We start from the raw sequence: 24942 nt of genomic DNA on the forward strand, positions 1-24942 counted from the left end.
TAGATAGCTTCTGTGGAAACATAAACAAAGACAAATAATCCAAAAGGGTAACAAAAGAACATGAACACCGACGTTGACCCTTTTGCTAGTCGTGGTTGCTAACCTCTGTTGTGTTGAACCATCACTGAATCGCTAGAGAAGAGCAACGTAAAGTATCATCACCACGAACAAGAAGAAAACATAAGTCATTTGTTGAACAAGCAACAATAATCACCTAACTTTGAAGAAAAGATTGAAACCATCACTAAAATAGCATGCCTTCATTCAAAGGACCACTATGAAGATAGTAACATAGAGTAGTAACATGTGCCCCACTATGACCGGCCTAAAATGAGTGCAACAGTACATGCATGGAAGGTGGAAATATCAAAGACTCTTGATCCCTTGGAAAGTTCCAATAACATGAATGTTTCTAAGATATAGTACATCAGTACGAATTTGTCAGAAGGAAAGGTCACTTCGATCCATCGTTCTTAAACCTCCTCTGATGTGTTGTTTTACACCTGTTGCAGACTTTCAGACACTACAACCAAGACAGAAAAGTCTTCAGACAAAACTATTCTTCCAGGTCGTTACAATAACTAACTTACGACTGATGTGTGCTGGTCATTGACGGTGCGAGGAATAATTCCGGTGTACCCTCGTCGGCATGCCAAGGCCATTCGCCAATTGGCCGGTGCTAGCTCCAAGTCTTCACTTAGTACAACTTACAAGAGACTATTTTTTCCACTTCGGACAACACTTCCTTTTCAGTTGGTGAGCACACCAGTCACCACCTAGCGTACGTGCATTCATTCATTCAGTGAAAGGACCGCAGAGCCAACACAAGTTGCCACTACGAGGGACATCTGCTAAGGCTACGACAATACTGCCTCATTCTTTCAGTCTCGTCAGTTCGTGCATAGGAGACGTTGTGAATGTGAGTGCGAAAAGGCCGAAAACTCAGTGCCCGGTCGTCGTCTAATTCATGTAGTGCTGGTTCACATGAATAATTGAGCTGCGTGACTATGGAAAGCAGAAAGGAAGCATACGACGTAGACGTACTCTCGATCCAGCTGTGGTTTATGGTTAGAATTTGATGTGTATAGTGTGGACACAAGGGTTTACTTGTGGCGATCAAATCGAAGGCCTCCTAGGAGAAGGAAGATTTCCATGTTAGTGTCGGTCATGCTTCAAACTCTTGTACTCCCTCTTATCCATATTAGTTGCCTTGGTGTATAGATACATCTAAATCTAATACAATTCTTTATCGAAAAAATCTAATACAATTAATATGAAATAGAGGGGTATATGATATTGTGAGATTCGGACGAATGGATTTTGTGATCTTGAAGCCGCCATCGCCATTCGCTTCTTGACACTGTTGGCATGCGGGCTGAACAACAGAAGCACACGACATCGTCGAGGCTAGGAACAACAACCTCGTAGCCAAGCGGGAGGAATCCACCTCCACCGGTGAGAGGAAGTCATTGACCGGACATAGCAGCGGGAGCACACCAGGCTCCATCAGGCCTGGCCTGGCCTGGATGGGCCCGTGAAGCTCTGGCCGCCCTGGTGCGATAGGCTGGCCACAATGCCATCGTCCAGGGACCCTGCCAAGTCGTCTCCTCTACCATAAGGAAGCCAAGCCACTGAAGACCCCGGCCCGCTCGATCCCATTTGGGGCCAGGGCCCCCAAACCAAGGACCATCCGGCGCTAGAGCCTCTGCAGCTGAGACTGAGACTCGCCGCCGAAAGGTCGCACCGCTGTAAGAGTTGCTCGGTTGTGTCGAACCAGAGCCGCCCGAGGAGCACCACACCAGGGAGGGGAAGGGCTTCGACCTGCCCTCCACGACGTGGGGAAAGAAGAGCCGTCGCTGGCGGCTTTGCCGGGCAACCTCTGCCGGTGGCGGCGACTGGGGAGAGGCTTAGGAGGAGGGGCAGAAGCCGATGGGGTGCATGAGGCCCCATCGCCCTCGAGGGAGCGAGAGGCGGCGACATGGAAGGAGGGTTCTTTTTTGGGTGTGTCTATGTCTTAGTTGACTGAGATTTTCTTAAGTCTCAGTCAACTCAAAAAAGTGCAACTGCAGTTCAAAAAAAAGTGCAACTCAGTCCAGTTGCACATTTCTGGCAGAAAAGTGCAATTGCACTTTTTTAACAGAAAAGTGCAACTCAAGTACTTTTTTGTAAGTGACTTAGACTTAAGAAAATCTCAGTTGACTGAGACATAGCAAAACCGTTCTTTTTTCTCGTATCTCCACATTATCATGTAAGTAAAGTAAACATATAAGTGCACACTCCTCACGGTTACTTGTTGCTTAAGTCAAACTTTGTCAAATTTAACAAACTTCTTCCATCGGAGAGGGTTGGTTCGGTAACTATTTATGAGATGTAAGAAACTTTTCGATCAGTGGCGAATCTAGCATGTAAGCATTGAACCCAATGAATTTGTACTAATCTAGTGCTAAATCACTACTTAGCACCATCACTATTTGGCTTGATCCAACACTTTGGTATGCATGAACTCATTGCTAACTTTTTTTAGATTCACCACTATTTTTGATAAAAAGCTGCATGAATCAATTGATGCACAAGGCCGGATTTCACTCCCCCTTTTCAGAGAAAAAACTACCTTGAGACCAAGTATTTTTTTAAAAAAAAAAACAGGGCATAACCCTAGCTCCATTTCTAAAACCAGATGTCACAGGGTTATTACAGCATTTTCCAAATGTTAAGTCTTCCAAGCTTATAACAGTTAAGCATAACTAGGTGGGAGGGACAAGTTTCACAACTCTCAAAACAAGGGGGGAAACAATTGATGATAACTGAACCACAAACCAAACTCTACAGAAGAAACAACAAATTATGGGGGACTAAGGCCTGTACAGCACCATGAAGCCTTTACCATCTCCCACCAGCATCAACGGATTCGCGCGCAGAGTTCTTGCTAGGTCTGCAGCAGTAATCAGCAGAGGCCCAGATCCCCTCTCGTGATTCATAGGGCATACCTCCAGGGTGGTTTTCGCCCTCTTCTCAGGAGTCAGCCCAGGTCCGGTCACAATAGCTTGAAACTGGGTATGAAAACTCGGTCCGATCGAACAATCCATTGTCGCTGGTTCTCACATTAATAATCGCGCTGGCATGATTACGGAAAGCAGAAAGGGGCGTGTACGTACGTACGTCGACTCCGACGCTGGGGCAAGATCGATCGATCTGCAACTGTTCAATGCTGTAGTACTTCTCCTTGCTTAGCTAGTTGAGTCGTGAGGTCACCTGGCACGTCATGCCTGCGTCCACGTTAACAGCCGATCCATCGAATCAAAAAGCAGGCACACGAGGATTGGTTTGGATGGGGGAAGGCGACGGGTGATGGATCCCTGTCGCGCGGCGCCTCCAGCTAGCTAACCGATGGGGGCGCGCGCGCGCGGTGCCCTGGGCGATACGGCGTCGAGCGCGAGGCGGGGACATGTGTGGAAGGCGGCAGCCCGGCCGCGCCCAGCCACACCCCAACTTTCCAGCGCCATCAATGCGCGGCGCTACGCTGGCACGCCCCCGCCCCTCCGTCGCCTCCGCACGTCGTCCTCACTCACCCTCACCGAGCTGGTCGCTCGCGCTCGCGCCTGCGCCTACGTATATATCACCACGAGCTCGCGTAAAAGCTACTACCGCTGTAGCTGCGTACACGCCCCCTGTACGTACGTGCGACGTGCTGGCGAGGTCAGGCGAACGATCCATGGACTCGACGTCGACGATGGAGCGGCCGATGATGGACATCGGCGCGGGCGGGACGATCGGGCGGACGAGGTCGGAACAGCTGCCTCCGACGGCGCCGGCGCAGTCGCTGAGCCGCACGGCGTCAGCGGAGACGGTGCTGAGCACGGCGGACGTGACGAGCCTCTCGCGCAAGTCCAGCTTCGGGAAGCGGTCCGCGTCGGGCGGCAGCGGCGCCGGCGGGAACAGCCACGGGCGCAGCCACATCCGCAAGTCCCGCAGCGCGCAGCTGAAGCTGGACATGGAGGACCTGGTAAGCAGCGGCGCCGCGCTCAGCCGCGCCTCCAGCGCCAGCCTCGGCTTCTCCTTCACCTTCACCGGCTTCACCCCGCCGCCCCAGCACGGGTTCAACGGCTCCTCCGCCGACCTCGCGCCGTTCAGCGACGACGACGTCGACCTCGAGGCCGCCGCCACCACGCACCGCGGCAAGAACCTCATGACCGAGCCCACCTTGCCCATATATCTCAAGGTACGTACGTAATTACATACTCCTCCTTTACAAGCAGAGCAACGCCTGATCATAGGCATGCATGCAGTTCGCGGAGGTGAAGTACAAGGTGGTGGTGAAGGGCGTAGAGAGGGAGATCCTCAGCGGGATATCGGGCTCGGCGTGCCCCGGCGAGGTGCTGGCGCTGATGGGCCCCTCCGGCAGCGGCAAGACCACGCTGCTCAGCATGCTCGGCGGCAGGGCCGCCGCCGACGACGGCTGCATCTCCTACAACGACGAGCCCTTCGGCAAGTCCCTCAAGCGCAGGTAACTCGACTACTACACCTAGCTAGTTGACCTATCCACTACACAGCGTGGACCATGCATGCATGTACCCCTTGCAGGATTATCTTGGAGGAGTGCCTTAACTAATTAATTACAGAATCTGGATCAAAGTTACTGTAATCAAATAGGTCTGCGTCGTGAAGAGTTGGTGTCGCGTGGCTTAACTGTAGCTGTCGTCAAGTTAAGTCGGCCGCGCATGCATGGGAGGTGCGTGATGAGGTGTTGCTTTGCAGCTACAGGTGTAGCCCATGCATGCATGGCCGTGCCCCTGTCGATCAGATACTGAAGGAGGGCTTAGCTAGCTAGGCATGGCTCACGGTTATCCTGCTAATCCTTATCCGTTCATAGTTTCATGCATGGCCTTTGGTTTTTTTCCCTAGCTTGGCAGCAAGATAAAAGGTAAGTGTCCTACGGAAACAGTGTAGCTCGAGCTACATGGCTCTTTTAAAAAAATGAATTCGACATTTTAAAGTTTCAAAATATTCTAGAAAAAATTCTAGATGTCTCCAATGATATATTCTACCAGTGTGTAGAATCTTAGGATGAAATACGTTGTATTGTAGGCTACACAAAAATAAATATTTAAAAAATATTGGAAGTTTCAAATTTTGTACTCTTCACTACTTCATATCCACAATTAAGCTATCCCAAAATACTGAGTCTTTCATATTAAATTTTTGCTCGATGATAAAGTACATCATTGTGTATCTCTAGAATTTTTCCCTTTTTTTGAAATTTTGAAATGCTATTTTTTGATTATTTTTTTGAAAAAAAAATAGGCTCCATGTAGCCCACTCCAAAACGGCACACTCAAGTAGCCTAGTGGTATGAACTTGGTGGAATAAGAGCATGTACAATGGTAGATAGGCCATGACTACTCTTAGGACTCCATATCATCTAGAGAAGACAATAACTATAATGTAAACAATGCATTATCTTTTATTACCACCTCTTGCAATCACTGAAAATTAATAAAATTTTAGTAGAAAATTATTTTGATAACGGAATACATAGAGTACAATGGAGAAAATTGTCTTCTCTTATTTTCTAATGGACTATTTCATCCCTTTGCTAAAGGAAGATACTTTTTTTTTATTCTCTCCTCCAACTCAGGAAATATCTTATATGGTAGCTCTAAAAAAATACTAACATCACCTCATTGTACATGCCCTAATATATGCTTAATGACCATGGTTAAACTTCTTGCAAGGAGCTGACTCTCCGTATCTTTAATTCGTTCTTTACCTCAGTCAGAATTCCGCGGGGCTTCTCCTTGTTTTATTTTTTTGGTTAAGTGAATACTTTTTATCCATCATATGCATGTTTAGTGTTGTCTTTTCTTTTCTAAGTACTCCGTTCTATTCATATTAATTTACTTAACTTTATATAAATATAGATGTATCTAGTTAATAAACGTGTCTAGATATATTTGTACCTGATAAAGTTAAGTCAATAAATCTGAATCAGAGGGAGTAGTTAGATTGTCACTGGTGAGTGTAAAGGAAGTCAGTGGTCACTGCCTCACTGTTCGTACAAGCTGTTTGTCTTTCTGTCTGATTAGCGTGACGAGTCTCTTCTACCACGTGGATGCGTGTCTTTCTTATGCGTGGTGAGCTATCCAAATTTGAGAGTCGTCTTTTAGATTTTCTTTTGAGAGAACGTTTTTTTTAGGGGTAGGTTTTTTAGCTAAATACTATATATAGTGAGGAGCTAGTAACAAATAAGAACATGGGCCTCTGTGGATGGGCCTTGTTTGGGCCTGATTTGCTGTGGCCTCTCGCCAGCTCCGCGAGCCGGCGACAGTCCTTTCCTGCTCAAACTCCGGCGACACTGCAGTCATCTCTCCGGCATCAGGAAATTCGCCGTGGACTTCCCCTGATGTCTCAATTCTTCGTCTGCTCGTCTTACTGTATTCATCATGCCATGGCTACACGGACCACCCCACTCCCCACATCTCCACCCATCACCATTCACCACAAATGTCAAGTGGACGATCTCTTGGCTGGCTGCTCATCATGGCATAACTGCTGGCTTGGGATTTAGAGCTTTAGTGAATTATAAGAACTGAGCTATAACCAGTATCTGCTTCTTGGCCGAGTTGTAAACGCCAAACCCACCTGCCGGGCTGCCTGTAACCTGTTCGGCAGAATTCCTTAGCTGCATAGTTCTCCGGTTTCTGGTTGTTGACTGAAACCGATAACTGAAACTCACTACACCTATCAGCCACATCCGTACTCGTGGGCATTGTTTGTTGAAGAATTAGGATCAATTAAGCTAGCTATAAGTAGGCCTGAATGACTCTTGGATTGTGAAGCCATTGCTGTTCCTTTGATGTATAATTGGATTTATACTCGGCTTGCAGGATTGGATTTGTGACTCAAGACGATGTTCTCTTTACTCATCTTACTGTAAGGGAGACACTGACTTATGCAGCATTACTCCGTCTCCCAAGAACAATGACAAGGGAGCAAAAGAAAGAACGAGCACTGGACATCATATATGAACTGGGCCTCGAGAGGTATACTTCATGTTCTTTGGTTTATGCATGTCACCTTTTCTCACAAGGTACCTTAGTTAATCATGTGAGCGTGTCTGAAGGTGCCAGGACACGATGATTGGAGGGTCTTTTGTGCGAGGGGTTTCTGGGGGTGAAAGGAAGAGAGTTTGCATTGGAAATGAGATTATAATCAATCCATCTTTGCTTTTTCTCGATGAGCCGACATCTGGGCTGGATTCAACTACAGCACTTAGGATCATTCAACTTCTACATGACATAGCTGAGGTACAGTGAAAGTAAATACACATTATCAGTCCTTCAGTTCAGTTGAACTTTAATTTCGGTTGACTTGCTGCAGACTGGGAAGACGGTGATCACCACGATCCATCAGCCATCCAGCAGGCTATTTCATAAGTTTGACAAGCTTATCCTCCTAGGCAGAGGAAGTTTGCTCTACTTTGGGAAGACATCTGAAGCCATGCCCTACTTTCAGTCCATCGGATGCAGCCCTCTCATCGCAATGAACCCAGCAGAGTTTCTACTGGATCTCGCCAATGGCAACACTAATGATGTTTCTGTTCCTTCTGAATTAGATGACAAGGTACACATGGAAAATCAGAATCCGCAGGATACTGATTCCAAGATTGACTTCAGGCCATCAGCACAAGATGTTCATGAGGTGAAGACATGAAATCAATGTGCTGGTGTTATGATTAACAGATTGGTTTTAGATTTGTATATGAATAATTTATATGTGGTTTCGTGCAGTATCTTGTTGACTCCTACGAGAGTAGAGTGGCATATAAGGAGAAGAAGAAGCTTCTAGCACCACTTCCGATCAGTGATGATATGAAGGCAACAATAACATCTTCGAAACGAGAATGGGGCACAAACTGGTGCCAACAATATTCCATCCTCTTCTGTAGAGGTCTCAAAGAAAGACGGCATGATTATTTGAGCTGGATGAGAATCACCCAGGTCATAGCTACATCAATTATCTTAGGTTTACTCTGGTGGCACTCTGATCCCACCACACCAAAAGGTTTACAAGATCAGGTATATGCACACAACAAAGTATTCGATACATGTAACTAATAATTAAATTGGTCAATGCAATACTCCTACTACTAATTTATTATATGTACCATCATAAGACACTACCATCTTGTCTATGCAGGCGGGCTTACTGTTTTTCATAGCTGTGTTTTGGGGTTTCTTTCCTGTGTTTACTGCCATCTTCACATTCCCTCAAGAGAGGGCAATGTTGAACAAGGAGCGTGCAGTTGACATGTACAAGCTCAGCGCATACTTCTTGGCCAGAACGACAAGTGACCTGCCACTAGATCTTTTCCTCCCAGTGATATTTATGGTGATTGTCTACTTCATGGCAGGGCTCAAAGCAAGTGCCAGTCATTTCTTTCTTAGCATGTTGACTGTCTTTCTCAGCATCATTGCTGCTCAGGTATGGCAGTCAAGACTAGTACAATTATGATACAATCAATACCCATTGCCATCCCTTATTTTTGTGTTTGTGGACTAAGTAAACATACATATGCCATGGAATAGCTGCATATTTATTATTCCGGAATATCTACATATGCCATACATGCACTAGTTACAAGGGACTTGATTTTGGATGGATAAAGCAGAATACACACTTACACATTGAATTTATGTTAAATAAATAACAAGGTTTTTTCTCCCGGAATAATTGACGGCGAGCGATTTTTTCCTAGAAAGAATTGTTAGTACTGGAATTGGATCTGGTGAATTTTGTCACACAGTTTACCAGTCCATCATTTCATCGCATGTGTTACTTATTAGTAAGAAAATATGTTGCCTAATCTACATGGTAATATTAGAGCATATTTCAAAGGCATTAAAATTGACTGGAATCTATTGCTCAAGAAGGAATTTATATGCAGGGACTAGGACTGGCAATTGGAGCTACCTTATTGGATATCAAGAAGGCAACAACTCTAGCTTCAGTCACAGTCATGACATTTATGCTAGCAGGAGGGTTCTTTGTAAAGGTGAGCAAGCACCGTCACTCACTAACTGATAAAGATGAATTACTATTCCTATTATGGAAGGGACAAATCTGAATTATTACTTCTTCCACTAACATATTTTGACCAGTGTATGGCTTGGGTCATTAACTTGTTGCCCTTCTTTCCCCTCTGATCTCCAGAGAGTTCCACCATTCATATCCTGGCTCCGCTATCTATCCTTCAACTACCACACGTACAGACTGCTGCTGAAGGTGCAGTACGATCCTGTACCGGACATCCTGATGACCTCTGTACCTCTGGATAACGGCGTGACAGAAGTCGGGGCCCTAGTTGCGATGATCGTTGGGTACCGGGTGCTGGCATACTTGTCCCTCAGGCGAGTGAAGGCTTCAAACAGCTAGCGGTCAAGTGAACTGGAGACGGCAGGGCTGCAAGACTTAGCACTCGTAGTTCTTATTGGCTGTTTTGATTGCATGTAGGGAAGCCTGTGTTATATTTGCGCCACAAAAAGATGGATCTTTTTTCTCACCGTTCTGTCTGCTACGTTCAGAGCGCAACAAATGTACTTTCTATTGCTAGTTAACTCATGGAATCATGTGAACCCTGAGCAACAAATAGTAGCAACCCCGTCCCCGTCGACAGCGAGGCGCCTGTGGTGACTTCGTCAATTTTAAGATCCAATCCGTTGGTTCAGTCTTCCGGATCGAGGTGCTCATAGGGGTAGGGTGTGCGTGTGTGCGTTCATAGGGGCGAGTGTATGCGCGTGTATGTGAGCGTCTGCGTTTGTACTGTGTTTCTCTGCAAGGTTTGACAGTGCATGTTTTAAGTGATTATTAGACATTGACAGGCTGACAGCGAAAGGTAGACTGCATCTGCGCCGTTGGAACAGACATGTTTTTTCAAATGCAGGATTTTTCCTGGTTACTGCAATAATTGAAGGAAACTGCGCGAAACATGGGACTAAAAAGTTTTTCTCTGAATCTATTCAAGCTTTAAAAATTACTGCATAATTTAAGATGAATTCCGTTGCCTCGACTCTAATGTCGCTTTCAGATTTTATTGTTAAGCATATATTGCTGAACTTGGTAAACTACATGGATATGAAATTAGCATGTAAACATCTACATCATACTTACATTGTAAATTAGCATATAAACATCTATATTAGATTTACATTATATTGTTCAAAGAGAAGGCCAACAGACATCAAGACATACAAATAGATGGACCATAACCATGTAAATCTGCGTGATCCTATACTCGAGACCAGACCATGACTGTATACAAAAAGTGAAAAACTTGTAGATCGAATGTAAGTAAACCAATAGAACTACCGTAGTATCATTCAAGATCTTCCGTAATGATTTCAGTGGCCCGTGCAATGTCTATCTTATTTCTTATATACTGCTCATAAGACTTTGGCTTATTAACCTGAAAAAGAAAATGAACTTCACTTGGTGTCCATATCTTTCAATAAGCATGCGTGCAGATACGATTTTATAAATTACAGTACCAGTTTTTTAATGGCCTCTGCAATCAATTCCCGAGCTTCTTCCTCTTCAACCGGGCAGACAAGAAATCACATATCAGAACATATTGCTATGGATTCCACTTGAATGTCACATACAAAAGAGTGAAGAAAGTACTTACTTCCGAGCTCCGAGGTAATGCCTGCCGTGCAGGTATGGTACTGGAGGAAGATGAAAAGAGATAAGCATATATATGCACAGAGGAATAGAGGATGGCTAAGTTACAACATCACATTATATATCTTTGAACCAAAACAACCCACCTCATCTTCCATCGCCTTCATGGAGTCAGCAAACTCCAGTGCTTGTTTCATTCTATCTTGGCGTAACGAAAACATGTTCATATTATGAACCTCCTTCCAGTGGCGGAGCTTCAAAGAAAATCCTGGGCGGGCTAAGCTAAAGAAAAACACAAATAATCATGTAGTTGGGTCGTCTCCTTTTCTTTTTAAAACAAAACCAAATTTTCTCGGACTGTCCTCGTCATTGGTACCTGAATTCAATCTGTGTTCAAAAGTTGGTATTGACAGAGAATTAAGATGCAAATGATTTTTCCTGAAGTTATTGCGCTGTGCGCTTGGCTGGGGAGAAGAACTACAGCAGCTGCGGCCTGCGGGCTTGCCTGGGGATTTGGGGTTGGGGACAACGCGTGGCTGGCTTGCCGGACTGAGTCTCTCCAAACTCCGGCAATCTGACTGCTACCTCTACGCCTGGGCCACCACTCACCAGCTCTTGGAGTCAGGGTAGATGCTGTAAGCGCCATGGATGCGCCGCCGACGAACAACCAAGCAGGAACAAGTAGGGAGGACTGAATCATGAACACATGAACTGCCTCTCGTGTCAGTAGGTACTCGGCTGGTCTATTGGGCATTTGGGCTTTGCACGTAGAAGTATAGGAATAAAAAATATCTTACTCCTGGATAGGGCGGGCCATGGCCCGGTTTTGTTCTCACTAAGCTCCGCCAGTGCCTCCTTCAGAGCATCTCTGAAACTCTTCCAAACATCATTCAAGGGAAGTGCCATGTATCTCTTGCTAGGCATGTACAATGTTAGTAAAAACGAGGAACAACCATCGGACTGATTAGTTGATCAGAAGACTGGTGTACGTCGGGGACTTCCAGCTGCGTGAGGAGTCCGGCCACCGATGACGAGGAAGAAGACGACGATGATAACGACAACGACACGCCTCCAGCAGTGAAGAAGGCGTTCTTACCGCAGGACTACGACGAGGATGCAGCCTTCGCGCGCTCCCTCGAGGAGTCGAAGGCGAAGGAGTACGCCAAATGGTCATGGGAGGCGGGGCTGGACGACGGCATCCGGATCAGCACACTGATGGTGGAGCACCACGCGTCGCTTCCACCGCCTCAAGCAGTACCGCGCATGCCGCATGCGCCGCCGCAGGCCACGTGGCAGGGGCAGATGGTCCCACGGCCAATACCACCGTAGCAACAGGACCTACCTGCGTGGCAGCCACAGCCGCGGCCAACCTACCCGGAATACCCTTCTTGGTTACAGTAGGGGCCACTGACGTGGCGGCTACATGCGCTACCGGCCTACCCGAAGTACCCTGCTTTGGCGGCAACAGGGGCCATGGACGCCCCCGCCCGCCCTGCCCCACTTGTCGACCTCAGCCAGGACGAGGACACGGAGTAGGTGGCGGCACCATCGACATCGGCGCAGGGGTGCGCCGGTAGTTAGTTAGGATTTATTTCTCTTTTTTATTTTCTATGTAAATTATCTTTGAATAAATTAAAAATTGAAAATTTCCCACGTTTTAGCATTGCATTTTAAATTTCATTTTCGCCCAACACACGCATCAGGGCCGGCCATATCCTTTTTGTTAATAAAAACTAAAGACTAGTGATACAACCTTGTCGTGCTACACTGGTATGTGCACATGCCAATGGCACACCAACTATGTGTGCTACTACGAGTGGCGCGATACCAGTGACGCGCCACCGGCAGTACAACATGGTGCGGCATGGGTAGGTTTTTTCCTACTAGTACCCTGTGGGGTTCCCCTCCTCCATGGTCGTCGAGGAGGCCGCCGATGTCTACCCCGCGAGTAGATCGAACGACGAGCAGAAAGGAGGCCGTTGTGGTTGGAGCCGGCTGCCGTTGGCCTCCACCTCGGGCCCCTTCTCGCGCCACCACCGTGAGAAACCCTAGAAGGTGTGGAGCCAACCACCACCTAGATACATTCTTACCCCGTCCGTCGGATCCGTTCCTCCCTCCGCCGCATGCTCCTCTACTCCTGTTGCCGTCTGCTCCATTCCTCCGCGTGCCGCCACACCACGGGAGAGGATGATGCGAAGAGAGGAGGGGAATGTTGAATGTGGGAGCCTAGGGTTTTGGATGTGTGGGAAGAGTTACCTATAGGGGGCTCGCTAACCATGGCGATGCCTTCGCTGTAGGCTTCCATGTTCGTGTGACCTAGGAGGAGAAGGAAAAATGAGGACATGAATTGTCGATTTTTCCCCTCACTAGCAAGCAAAACCATAATGCAGCCACCGGAGGTCTCGGTCCGATTTGAACACCCACACATCACAATGCAGTCATAGTTGCTGACGGCCTGGTCCCACGGAAAACAGGGAGCCAGAAAGGGCATCTAGGATCACGCCACGTAGCTTGATCGTACGGTGCGTACCACACATGCCCTAGATGGTCTCCATTTCCGCCTAGAATGTTTCGTTTAGATAGATACAAGCACAGTTGCACCCATTCTCATTCTCTGCCATTGTTAAACCAGCCAGCAGCAGGCCGTCGATTGCAGCTCTACCCTCTTTTCGACCCCACCAAGTTAGCCTTCATGCCTATCTGCAGTTCCCATCCCACTTACATTCCTATCTTCTCTACCTATCAATAAAAGCAAGCAAAGTATGGATGTAATATTTTGCAAATGGGTGTCCTCAAACAAGATTATGTATCCCTATAAATTCCAAGGTCACCAGAACAGCTACACACCCGAAGTGGTGCTGTTCTGAAAATGAAAGCTATCTCGCTCATCTTGTTATTCCTCTGTATCTAAGTTGTGGTGTTCTGAACATGAAAGCTATTCAAAAAAAGTTGATCGTGTTCAACTCATTATCGTCTAGCCGGTATTATGTACGTATTTTTCTTTCCATGGCCACCTCCTATGTTTTGCACCTCCAACCCGTGTCGTCTAGCCTCTTTCCCTTCCTTGATCATGCGTCTCACTCTAGCTTCCTCTGCTTTCAGCCAAGCCTCATCACGCACGGCGAATAACTGTAAAAATGGGAGAGACATTAGATTAAAAATAAGCAAAAAAATTAGAATGTTTTCCCACTAGCTACACAATCAAATGGATAACCTATTTCATCAACAAATTCGACCATGTAAAATTGGAAATGAGACCATAATTTCATTAATTGTAGATTTGTAGGAAACTTAAGTTGGCCTAAGATGTTTGATTGCGTTAGAAATGGCTTTCTATATACTATAAGAACAACCTGGCAATTTTTTTTTTCTTAAATCTGAGTTGCTTAACCTGATGGCATGCTATTATTATGGTGTGATGATGTCGTTAGAAACTGGATAACCATTCAGCATAAAAGGTAATGCATGTTAAGAAGTACATATGATGTTCTTAGACACTTTTGTCAAGTAAGATGGTAGTTGTCGTTCTCTACAGATTAGTGATTTTCATATGAATGATTACCCATTTTCTAGTAGATGTGATATTCAACTCATGCCTGGTATTCTTTCTGACGGTGAGTTCAAATTCTAAGGCAACCAAGGAAATTTTAGATCCTCGCTAGAGACGATGGTATTTACATTCAGATGTAGAATCATCTATCCTAATTTGCAGCTAATATAGAAATGAAATAGATAATGACTTAAGTTGTAGCCTGCAGTAAGCTCTTTTTTTGGCTAATTAATTTGGACTTTGTATACATGTTAGAAAAATATTACACAGTGCTCACAGTACTCAATTAAAAAGGTATGCAAAAGGTCAGCTTAGAAAGATAGTAAATTATCACACCTCCTCAAATAAATCATCTCCAACTGAATCACAATATATACGACGAGACAACTTGGGGCGACCATGGTTGTATTCATCATGAGTAGGGTGCTTCATGTCAACACCACACACGTGGCATTCACCTTTAAAAAGAGGTAAATATAGATGAATAAATAGAGCTAAATAAAACATCACCATAGCTAGCTAACATTCACATTTGACTGAAGTCAACCTTATCAAATGACATGGTTATCTTAATAAGTCATTCAATAGATGCAAAATCGATAGACTAGGAAACAGCTTGGCTAGCTAGATCAAATTTCCTGACATTGCAATCTTCAACAATTGTTCGGAAACTTTTATCTTTCACATGTTTGCTAGTTAAATTATTATTTATTGTATTTATTTAAGGGTGCACTACTGCATGCAAATGTTACAAACTAGGAGTGCACAAACAAATTTGAGAAACTGAAACTGATAAGCTCAGAAATATAATAAGCTGCGTAAGAAATACCATTGTCATCAGGTTTAACCATGCAGATACAGGTGAGCACATGCGCTTCATAATCACCGCGCATACACATGACTTCAGCAAAATATAGATCTTTGCTGGCATCAGCTCCTTTGGTCTTCATGGTCATATTGAAATGAGAGTAAGATCTATAAATGCAACCCTTTCCATCAAAACATGATTTGTGGGTCACAATATCTTCTAGTTGATATGCAAGATCCTAAGGTTTTAAGAATGGATAGTATCAGGAAGTAGAAGACATGAATTCTATAGCATTTAGTGAGAAATCAACTACCGAAAGACAAGAGTGAGAGAGCAGACCCCAGCAAGCTCATTGTCTTCGTTGTGTTTGTCCAGTAAAGCCTTAACCAATTCCTCTGTACGGTGAAGGGTCCCACTAGCAGCTAAAGCTTCCGCGGAGTGCTTTCTTGTGCCGGTATGATGCCAGTAAAGAGCATACCGCACAGACCTCTCCTCATCGGAAAGTCCATCCATACACCTATCAGATGTAAGAATATAAGGATTAGTATATTTTGTAAAATAACCAACGACAAATGGTTTGGGTTGATAAGTTTAAATGCAAGTTGTTTGATCAAGTAGGGACCAAAACAGCCCTGAAGATTAACACAGCTCATGGTTGTAATAGACAACAATCAGGCGAAACAAAAATGAACTGCTTCCATGCTTATACGAGTAAATTCTCAACACATTCTTTGTATAAAAGAGAATAATAGAAACCATCTTTTGTTTTTGTATCTCCAATAAGTGTGTCTGGCCACAAGCAACAACAGTGTCTCGGCTGATTAATGGAACTTACTCTGTGTGGCAGGGTAAAAGCTCTCCAATTGTACAAATTACAACTAAGGAGGAAAACAAATATACCTATAGCATAGCATAGAAATGTTGTTCAGCACCAAGGGTGCAGAAAAGTTATTTTGCGCGCATTATTTTTTTATGTTGCTATATTTGGAAATTTATGTTTTGTACGAATAAGTAAGTTCATATTGACTCGCAACAAAAAATCAACATAAAAATGCAGTGTATGATCCATTAAAGTGTATAATAAACAGAAAAACGTATTTTATCTCAGCTTTTTGTACGTCACATAAAAAAAATCATGTCATGTCTATATCTTCTTATATTCTTCTCGACCAATAACTATTCTTCACACAGGGTCAAATAGTGCATCCCTGCAGCTACATATACCTTCTGAATTGCTAGCACTGCTTACTATTTTAACACCTCGACAAATTACATAAGATTCAAAGTATGAACTCACATATCTAATAGGGTTGAGAGACTTACATTATTTTTCGTTGAACAACATGATATGAATCAATGGCTTCCTGAGCTTCTAGTATGCTCTTAAATGGCCCACCACGATCAGGATATGTATGAAAAAAACCCAATTTGTCAGCTCTGACAAAATATTTTATAAGCAGACCCCTGGGCACCAATGAAGAAACAATTGAAGACGACAAGAGAGTTGTGTCGAGCATCTCAAACCTGAAACGGGAGACAAAAAGTTGGATTTCGATTAGATCAGAATTATGAAGCAAAGTGGAACACAAATAGTTTAATGCTTCATGCACGCATTGCAAAATTGGTTCACCCGCTCCAACCCAAATACCCAAGTAGTTCAACAAATTCGAAACCATCGAGCTGAGACCAAAACGAATCCTGCACCATTCGATGGGCATGCTACAGACTATGGTCCCTCCCGATGCAAAAGAGGCAAAGAACAAAGGTGGAAACAACTCACAATTTAAACAGAGAGAGAGAGAGAGAGAGAGAGAGAGAGAGAGAGAGAGAGAGAGAGAGAGAGAGAGAGAGAGAGAAAGAGAGAGAGAGAGACGGAGAGATAGAGAGAGGTTCATACAGAGAGAGGGAAATTGCCATCTAGAAAAAACGATCTGATTTCAAAAGAGTAAAGAAAGAAGAAACGACAAGCAACTTAGATCTAAATAATCTTTTCATCTAGATACCACGCTGTGAACTGTTGGTGTACTTAATCTATCAGAAGTCATGGAAATAGATTTAATATTAGAGATTGCAGTACCTCACTGGCACTGCTGTTGATGGGATGATCAAAAATCGACTAAGAGTGGATCCTTGAGTGCTTTGATGAATGATGGTATCTAGCTATGGACAGTTCTAGAGTCAGGCATGTATCTGTGTTGTATCCCTTGGATCAACTAGCTCAAGATTTGAACCACATAAAAGAGATGAAATTAGTGGAAACTTATCTTAGCATGTGGAAACGTCATCTAGGGCTTCAAAGATGAAGCCCCTTGATTCTTCTTCTTCGGGACAGCTCCTAGAACATCTAAGAGCTGCTGATGGGGCCTTCCTGTGGCTGCTATGCGCTGCTGGATTGGGCAGCTAAAAGGGAGAGAGTTCTTGAGTGTCTATTCTTAGTCTTAGTACCTCATATGTCCCATAGGTACAACTCCCTTATTTATAGATAAGCATAGCACCACAGGGGGACCCACCTGTCGGAAGATATTTTGTGTGTGCCTCCAATCAAGGCACTGTGGCACGCCTACTGTAGCACCGACTTACTGTAGCAGTGTATTGTAGCGGCCGTAATTGTTGACCTAGGGTTTAGCCTAGATCAAAATATCCAACATTCTCCCCCTTGATCGTAAGGCTAAACTTATAAGTCCATTCATCGACAAAATGGCATACAAGACAAAAGCATTGCTGCGGTCAGTTATACAGTACCGCAGAACCCAGTTGCTACAATATACCATCTTATCTCAAAATGGAACTTCTTTAACTTATGAGCTCAATAAACTTTATACTTAAGTGAAAAACTTATGAGCCCATCCCTTTGTTGAAGCTTATACAGAGACAATAAATTACAACGGTCAATTAAGTACCGTTGAACTGATTGACTACAGCACATCACTTCATCGAAGGAATGAACTCTCCTTAGGTAAATGGGGAAATGGTGTTGCAATGGTCCCAAGAGTGCAGTTTGTTCTCTTATGTATAGATATACTTATGCATATGCGCGCGCTTAATCAGAGAACACAAATATGTCTTGTTTCCAGAGTCATAATTTGTCCCTTTAACAATAGGCTGCCATATAATCTTAATGCCGGCAACTTTAGAAGGCAAGCCTCTTAAATATGGTGCTTAGTACTTAATATCTTTAGTACAATGCTTATATACCAAGCACCCATTAGTTAAACTTATGTAGTGTTCAACATTTACGCCTTACATTTAGTACTTATTTGCTGAACACCAAAACTTAATTCATCAAGGCCTAGAATATATTTGACTCTGGAATCAATCTTTCACAATGTCTTAGGTATGGCAGTTACCTCTTGACATGCTACTCGAATAATCTGCACTCTTACATAATGTGTCCCGGGATATTATTAATTTTTAAATTGGTATGGATTAGGGACACAAATCCATATCTTAAAGACATAGGGATTAAAACATGCCACAACTAAGTTTGCATCTTTAACGATGCTTCGAGTAAATTTGGGTGAAACCATTCCACAATATGGCTCCCCCGCAAGGGTGAAACTTTAGTGGATGAAACTTATGTGCACTTTTCACTCCTTGCAAAATACCTTAGAGACCCACAACTTGGTGGTCATCATGTTTCTTAAATGTGAGCATGTAATCCCTTATTGTCATATATAACATACAATTGCTTTAGTGCTTGTGCTAATAAGGCAAAGCTTTTCTTAATAATTTTCCAGGGGTCCAATCCTGGACTTATGTCTGCCAAATAACCCGGACACACAAAAAAAAAAAATATAAGGGCACATAATAACTAAATTATTGGTGGCAACATGAGGAAAGACTTAATAACTTATTGCCCTTAAGGGAGTAAACATAAAACTTTAGAATGAACTTAATACTCCCCTATATGGACCCATCTTAGTGAGTTTGAGTAACATAAAGAACATCACTAAGATGAACTTATCGGCCCTGAGGAAAAACCTCGGGTCTCATGTAATATCCCTATTACTCATAATCAAACACAATATTGATTAAACGGAAAAATTCTTATTAAACTTACTTTCTTTTTGAGCCTTGTACCACTGTCAGTCGCTAATTGTATTATTCATAAAAGAAGAACCTTATTAAATTTTCATCTCCAAGAACTTGAATTTTGGTGGTCATATACCACCTTTCTTTCAAACTCCCAGTCACATTATATATATCAACATGTCTTTTAAAGAGACATGCTGCTTAAACATTAGAGAGACCTTTTTAAAATTGGTCCTTAACATCATCAAGGTAATCCTTGACGACCTGGAAGTTAGAAATAGCTCTTCTCATGATGTCCATGATAGAGTTCTTAATTGCCATGCAACATTAACCAATTGACTGCTCCCTTTTAGTTTTTTTTCAACATCATACTCCATTTCAGAGTAATAAACCTTTTATTATCCTCCTTAGAGGGGAATCATTATAGGGAGCCAAGTCAATAGGCTTTTATCTTATTTAGGAAACATGGCACAAACACTTTAAGAATTGTCACTAGGAATAAATAGCTAATCTTATGCAATTAACATTCTTAGTGACAATGATGTCCTTTGGAGATGAAAACTTAAGAAATCTGACTTAAGTGGTACTTAGTAATGATCAACTTAAGCTCAACTTAAATTACTTAAGAGTGAAATATAAATACACATTAATAGTGGAATATAAACATACCTGATGAAATACATCTTTCTTAATGCGAAGTTCATATGGGAAGTCTGATGAAATACATCTTTCTTAATGCGAAGTTCATATGGGAAGTTCAATTTCTCCCCCTCGAAATGTGAACCGAGCTGTGGCTCAACATTTCGATGAACTTCCATAATAAATATTCCACCTTTAATAGAGAAGTCAATAACAAATCTTGTTATCGGAATGGAGGATGAAGAACTTATTTTATGCTTGTGGAAATATTCCAGTAGCTTTAAACATTAGCCTCCAATCTATTTTAAAGACTTCTCGTTAGAACTTTCTTATTTATGAGACCATAATGATATTGTATATTTTATCGAAAGTGTTTACACACTTTCCTTAAGGATGCTAAGATCTTGGAACTTAATCCTAGTTCACCTTGTGTACTTTATTGTAAATGACATAATAAAGTGAACTCATAAGCTTCATGATTTCATTATATCGCAGGCCTTAAATCATGATTTTTCATGATCAACATGATCTCATAATAATTTTGAGAAGCTCTTGAAATTGCTTCTCCATTAATGCCAGGAAAAACTTTATTATAAATGAACTAGGAAATTGCTTCCCTAGATCCTTACTAGCACGCTCCCCCAGATCCGTACTGGGTTTTGCTCCCAACAGCCATTAATAGACAAGAAATCCATTGAATTCTCATCAATACCTTAATAATCAAAATTTCTTTAATGGGAGCTAATTGAACCTATATATATTCATTACTTACGGCCTCATGAAACTAAAATCAGCCAGAAACATATGGCTGAATTAGTAAATAATAGCAATAGGGATATGATCACAAACTTTAAAAATGATCATACATAACATAATTCCTCATGAGAACATTGAATCTTAGGATATGACACATGTATCCAATCAACTTTGGTCAGAATGAATTCATGTGTCACATCTTGTCCCAAAATAATCATTAAATCTCCAATCAAAACTTCTCTTTGGTTCCATTTTAATTAGAGATGACTTAGTTAGGGACAGCTTAATGATCATGATAATGATCATAGATGTTCAAAACTTCATAAGTTGATTGATCTGGGAATTAATCAGAGGCACTTGATTGCAGAAGCATATGAAAGTTAATTGTAAGCATAAAAAAAAAAAACTTACATCAACTTAATATCCAATCAATTAATTTATGTCCTTAGCTTAATCTCCCGGAGGAGCTTTAAATATTTGTGGCCTATTTTGCATGTCCATAAGCCTTATGCTTGAAAAACTTTCCCAGATCATAAACTTCTTTTGTTGATCTGATTCACATCAGCTTTAGCTAGAAGTAGACCAGAACAACAAAATTTTGTGAGCAAGTATCTATTAATCAGCTTTGGCCAGAATAATAAATACATGTCACACTTTATAGATTCTTTAACTTCTTTCACCGATCTAGCCCACATCAGCTTTGGCCAGAAATGGACAAGACCAGCAAAATTTTGTGATCAGATATTCGTCAATTAGCTTTGGCCAGAATGGCAAATAACAGTCACACTTAATTAAATTCATGTCTTGATGCACTTCTTTTATTGAATTAGTCCCATAAGTGGACAAGAACAATAAAATTTTGTGGTCATGTGTTCATCAATCAGTTTTGGCCAAAATGATAAACACAAACCACACTTTATTTATTTAGAGACATTTGATAGAAACAACCTTATAAAACATGCATAGCTTAGGGACATAAACTTTATTGGTGGGCAATTGAATATGACAGTCCATGGTTTAGTAGCCATGAAATGTCATCTTTAGGTATATTTATGCCCAAAACTTAAGTATAGCTCAAAACAAAAACTACTTAATTTTGAATCCTTTCACTCATCATTATAATCCCTTTTAAGGGCATCATAATTTTTCAACACCTTTAGGTGCTTTTTAGGAGAATCATGAAATTGCTATCATTTCATTACTCTATGCCGTTAATTATTCCTGCAATAAGAAAAGCATTAGGTGCTGCAAGAGGAATTAGATGCTTTAAGAAGCATCAATATTATGAACTTCTTTTATTGATCAGACCCAAAACAGCTTTAGCCAGGGATGGGTAAGAATCAATAAAAATTTTGTGGACAGAATGGCCACACTTAATTAAATCCTCACATACATAAACTTCTTTCATTAATCCAGTTCACATCAGCTTTGGCCAGAAGTGAACCAGATCAATAAAATTTCATGGTCAAAATGCCCGCCAATCAGCTTTGGCCAGAATGACAGACACAAGCCATGCTTAATTCGAGAACTGTGAGGTTAATTTTGCAGCGATTTTTTTTTTATGACATAATGATAGCAATAATCATCATAATAATGTCAAGACATAAAAATGCCTTGAAACAATTAATCACGGCATAAAATTATTTCAGAAACACTTAAGCATCAAATAATAATGCCATGATAATCATAATAATAAAATGCCTTAAGGGGAAAAGAAGGCATTATTCATAATTGGGCATGGCATCTAATTGCATGATTAATAATAAAACATTAAGGAATTACCTTAACATTAATAAGCATAATGTGCCATGCAAAATTTGGCCCTTTAATACTTATTTACTTTAGCCCAATCTTTATTATGCAGCCCACTATTACTTAATAAAAGAGAGGGAAAACTTAATTTGGGAAAAACTTCCGGACTGGGCCGAAATTGGTCCAGCCCATTTAACACCCGCATCACTAAAGGCCATTAGATGCCGATCCAATGGCTGAGGACGACACGAGCGTGGAACAAAATCACCGCCCGGCCGCCTCTCCTCCCCGAAACCCTAGCTCATATTGTTCCCCTCCTCTTTCGCTCCTCTCCCGTGGCGGCGACGGGCTAGTGCGAGCGCCTGCCGCAGCGGAAGAAGATGGCGGCGCCGTCTAGTCCCACTCGACGGAATCATGTGCGGCTTTAGCTTGCGCATGGCTCCGTCGAGCGGCTTTCGGCGGCGCCCTTTGCAAGGTGACGGCGTGCGAGCGGGCGTTCCGCGTCGACGATAGCCTCCCCTTGCCAGTCCAGCAAAGCGGCGTGTTCCCGACGACAAGGGTCTGAGGAAACGCGACGCGGGCGGGTGCAGCGGACGGCGAAGCCACTCGGGTGCGAACCCGAGCATGCTCACAAGCATGAGATGGTGGCGACGGCGACGTCGCACGACGACGACAGGCACCGGAGCCCTAAGGTACGCATCCACTGCCCTCAAAAACTTTAGGATTAGGGTTCGTTAAATTTGGGATTTCCCAATTAGGGTTCCGATGATTTGGGAATTTTTTTCCCACTTTAGGGTTAGGAATAGGATGAGATTAACTCGTCCCCATCCTCTTAATTGCATAATTCCGAAACCATAACCTTATTTCAGAGGAGAAACATTAGAAAGTTGGCATCTAGGGTTTCCAGAAAATGGGGAAAACATTAGGGTTTGCATAATTGTCCTTAATCCCCTTCTAATAATTGCATAAATTGAAACCCTAGATCCTTTCCTTCCTCCGTTAGGGCTAAAACAGGGCATACCTTATATCAGGAACAAGAACTTTGTTCTTGAACTTGATTTACCAAACATGAACATAAGCATAAAACTCAGCACAAATATATCTTAGGGCAGGGGAAGTAACTTAATAAATAACTTAATCTTGGGCATATCCTTTAGGCTTAGCAGCATCTTAAGCACATAAATATGTGCATATGCCCCTTTAGATAGCAGCATATGGGCATAAGGCGAGCATAATCATGCATAAGCATGGACTTAAGCTTGCTTACATAGCATCTAGGGCATAGGTCTTAGCATAAGTACAAGCATAAAAACTTCAGAGCAAATACCCTTAGAACAGATGCATATAAGCAAGAAAAGAAACTTAAAAATGGGCTCAATCTTGAGCAAGACTTGCTCTGATACCATTGTTGTATCCCTTGGATCAACTAGCTCAAGATTTGAACCACATAAAAGAGATGAAATTAGTGGAAACTTATCTTAGCATGTGGAAACGTCATCTAGGGCTTCAAAGATGAAGCCCCTTGATTCTTTTTCTTCGGGACAGCTCCTAGAACATCTAAGAGCTGCTGATGGGGCCTTCCTGTGGCTGCTATGCGCTGCTGGATTGGGCAGCTAAAAGGGAGAGAGTTCTTGAGTGTCTATTCTTAGTCTTAGTACCTCATATGTCCCATAGGTACAACTCCCTTATTTATAGATAAGCATAGCACCACAGGGGGACCCACCTGTCGGAAGATATTTTGTGTGTGCCTCCAATCAAGGCAATGTGGCACGCCTACTGTAGCACCGACTTACTGTAGCAGTGTATTGTAGCGGCCGTAATTGTTGACCTAGGGTTTAGCCTAGATCAAAATATCCAACAATCTGATCAAGAATCTAAGTTGGTCTATAATTCCTACACTCTTTTTTATGGTCTATAAGTTGGTGTTACAATCCTAATTGTGGATTATTTGCAGCAAACTCCAATCTTGTGATTTTTCGGGTAAAAGACGAATACCTTTGAGCTTGCGGTCAGCAGCAGCTTTGTTCAGCAGATCATGGACGTACTGCTCTTGGGGGCGGAGGAGAAGGTACCGTGGTGTGCTTTTGCGCGGCTGTTCTAGGATCTGTGGTGAAGAAACTTGACCTATCCAGCTTCCAGCCCGGAGTCGGTTATTATTGAGACTAGCTATTCTATTGTTTTCCGGGGAAAGGTGCGTTGGGGTTGTGCCTCTGGAGTCTCTGGACAATTGAGACTGGATTGGGCTAAATATTCGTGTGTGTTTTTTGCAACCATTTTCTTTGACAGGGTACACTACTCGGGGCCTATGGGGCTCGTGGTAACCCATCAATTCATCATCATCTACAATTCCAAACAACCTCTTTTGCCCTTAATTCATTGTTGTTTTAAAAAAGGTTATCCACTGCTGACCCAGGGAAACAACCATAGATCCAACCCATCGATATCATCTCGAATAGGGTTTTTTGTGTGACAAAAGGTTACTCCCGATTTCGATTGAAGATTTCAATTTCAATGAAATAAATAAGCGGCATAAGGGTAGCTAGTCCTAATAGTACAATATTGTTACTGAAAAGAAATACTTGTCAAAAATAAACAAAGTAGATGTCGTACAGGGCAGGAGGCAGCGACCTCGTGTTCCGATCAACACCGGCCGGTGGTCCGTCACGCCCGGACAAAAAGACGATGATTATGTTTGGGTTCGCCGATATGTTTGATTATGTATCCCCGT

General features: G+C 42.8%; 2 protein-coding genes and 1 long non-coding RNA gene across 7 annotated transcripts; 1 reads left to right on the forward strand and 2 right to left on the reverse strand.

The window, feature by feature from the left end:
• Positions 1-3605: 3605 nt before the first annotated feature.
• Positions 3606-9614, forward strand: LOC127296780 (ABC transporter G family member 22). 2 transcript variants are annotated; one of them, XM_051326997.2, is made up of 9 exons: positions 3606-4219; positions 4287-4504; positions 6885-7040; positions 7121-7304; positions 7378-7698; positions 7788-8075; positions 8197-8481; positions 8945-9052; positions 9211-9614. In XM_051326997.2, the coding sequence occupies exons 1-9, from the start codon at positions 3713-3715 to the stop codon at positions 9430-9432; spliced, it is 2289 nt and encodes a 762-aa protein (XP_051182957.1). In that variant the 5' UTR covers positions 3606-3712; the 3' UTR covers positions 9433-9614. The 2 variants fall into 2 exon arrangements, with proteins under 2 accessions (XP_051182957.1, XP_051182958.1); XM_051326998.2 differs by having other exon boundaries at positions 3626-4219; positions 7378-7620.
• A 359-nt stretch (positions 9615-9973) lies between these two features.
• On the reverse strand, positions 9974-10915 carry LOC139830712 (uncharacterized). Its single transcript, XR_011743998.1, has 4 exons — positions 10824-10915; positions 10682-10721; positions 10545-10588; positions 9974-10462 (listed from the first exon to the last, which is right to left on the reverse strand). It is a non-coding gene; the product is annotated as an uncharacterized lncRNA (long non-coding RNA).
• A 2525-nt stretch (positions 10916-13440) lies between these two features.
• Positions 13441-24489, reverse strand: LOC127296779 (uncharacterized). 4 transcript variants are annotated; one of them, XM_051326996.2, is made up of 6 exons: positions 24210-24489; positions 16359-16559; positions 15375-15552; positions 15057-15273; positions 14564-14685; positions 13441-13806 (listed from the first exon to the last, which is right to left on the reverse strand). In XM_051326996.2, exons 2-6 carry the CDS (start codon positions 16550-16552, stop codon positions 13645-13647), a joined length of 873 nt encoding a protein of 290 aa, XP_051182956.1. In that variant the 5' UTR covers positions 16553-16559; positions 24210-24489; the 3' UTR covers positions 13441-13644. The 4 variants fall into 4 exon arrangements, with proteins under 4 accessions (XP_051182956.1, XP_051182954.2, XP_051182955.1 ...); XM_051326994.2 differs by lacking the exon at positions 24210-24489 and adding an exon at positions 17546-22714 and having other exon boundaries at positions 16359-17435; XM_051326995.2 differs by lacking the exon at positions 24210-24489 and adding an exon at positions 17113-22713.
• Positions 24490-24942: the final 453 nt, after the last annotated feature.

This window comes from Lolium perenne, chromosome 4 (assembly GCF_019359855.2).
Source record: "Lolium perenne isolate Kyuss_39 chromosome 4, Kyuss_2.0, whole genome shotgun sequence".
Taxonomy (NCBI): Eukaryota; Viridiplantae; Streptophyta; class Magnoliopsida; order Poales; family Poaceae; genus Lolium; species Lolium perenne.

What these genes read in the sequence shown, in the direction of transcription:
- LOC127296780 (XM_051326997.2), top strand. Translation starts at nt 3,713, where the DNA reads ATGGACTCGACGTCGACGATGGAGCGGCCGATGATGGACATCGGCGCG. An exon ending in GGCAAGTCCCTCAAGCGCAG is followed by an intron (nt 4,505 to 6,884) that starts GTAACTCGACTA and finishes CTCGGCTTGCAG; the next exon opens with GATTGGATTTGTGACTCAAG. An exon ending in CAGCACAAGATGTTCATGAG is followed by an intron (nt 7,699 to 7,787) that starts GTGAAGACATGA and finishes GGTTTCGTGCAG; the next exon opens with TATCTTGTTGACTCCTACGA.
- LOC127296779 (XM_051326994.2), bottom strand. Translation starts at nt 16,930, where the DNA reads ATGAACCTCTCTCTATCTCTCCGTCTCTCTCTCTCTCTTTCTCTCTCT. An exon ending in GTTGTTCAACGAAAAATAAT is followed by an intron (nt 15,553 to 16,358) that starts GTAAGTCTCTCA and finishes TACATCTGATAG; the next exon opens with GTGTATGGATGGACTTTCCG. An exon ending in AAGACAATGAGCTTGCTGGG is followed by an intron (nt 15,274 to 15,374) that starts GTCTGCTCTCTC and finishes TTAAAACCTTAG; the next exon opens with GATCTTGCATATCAACTAGA.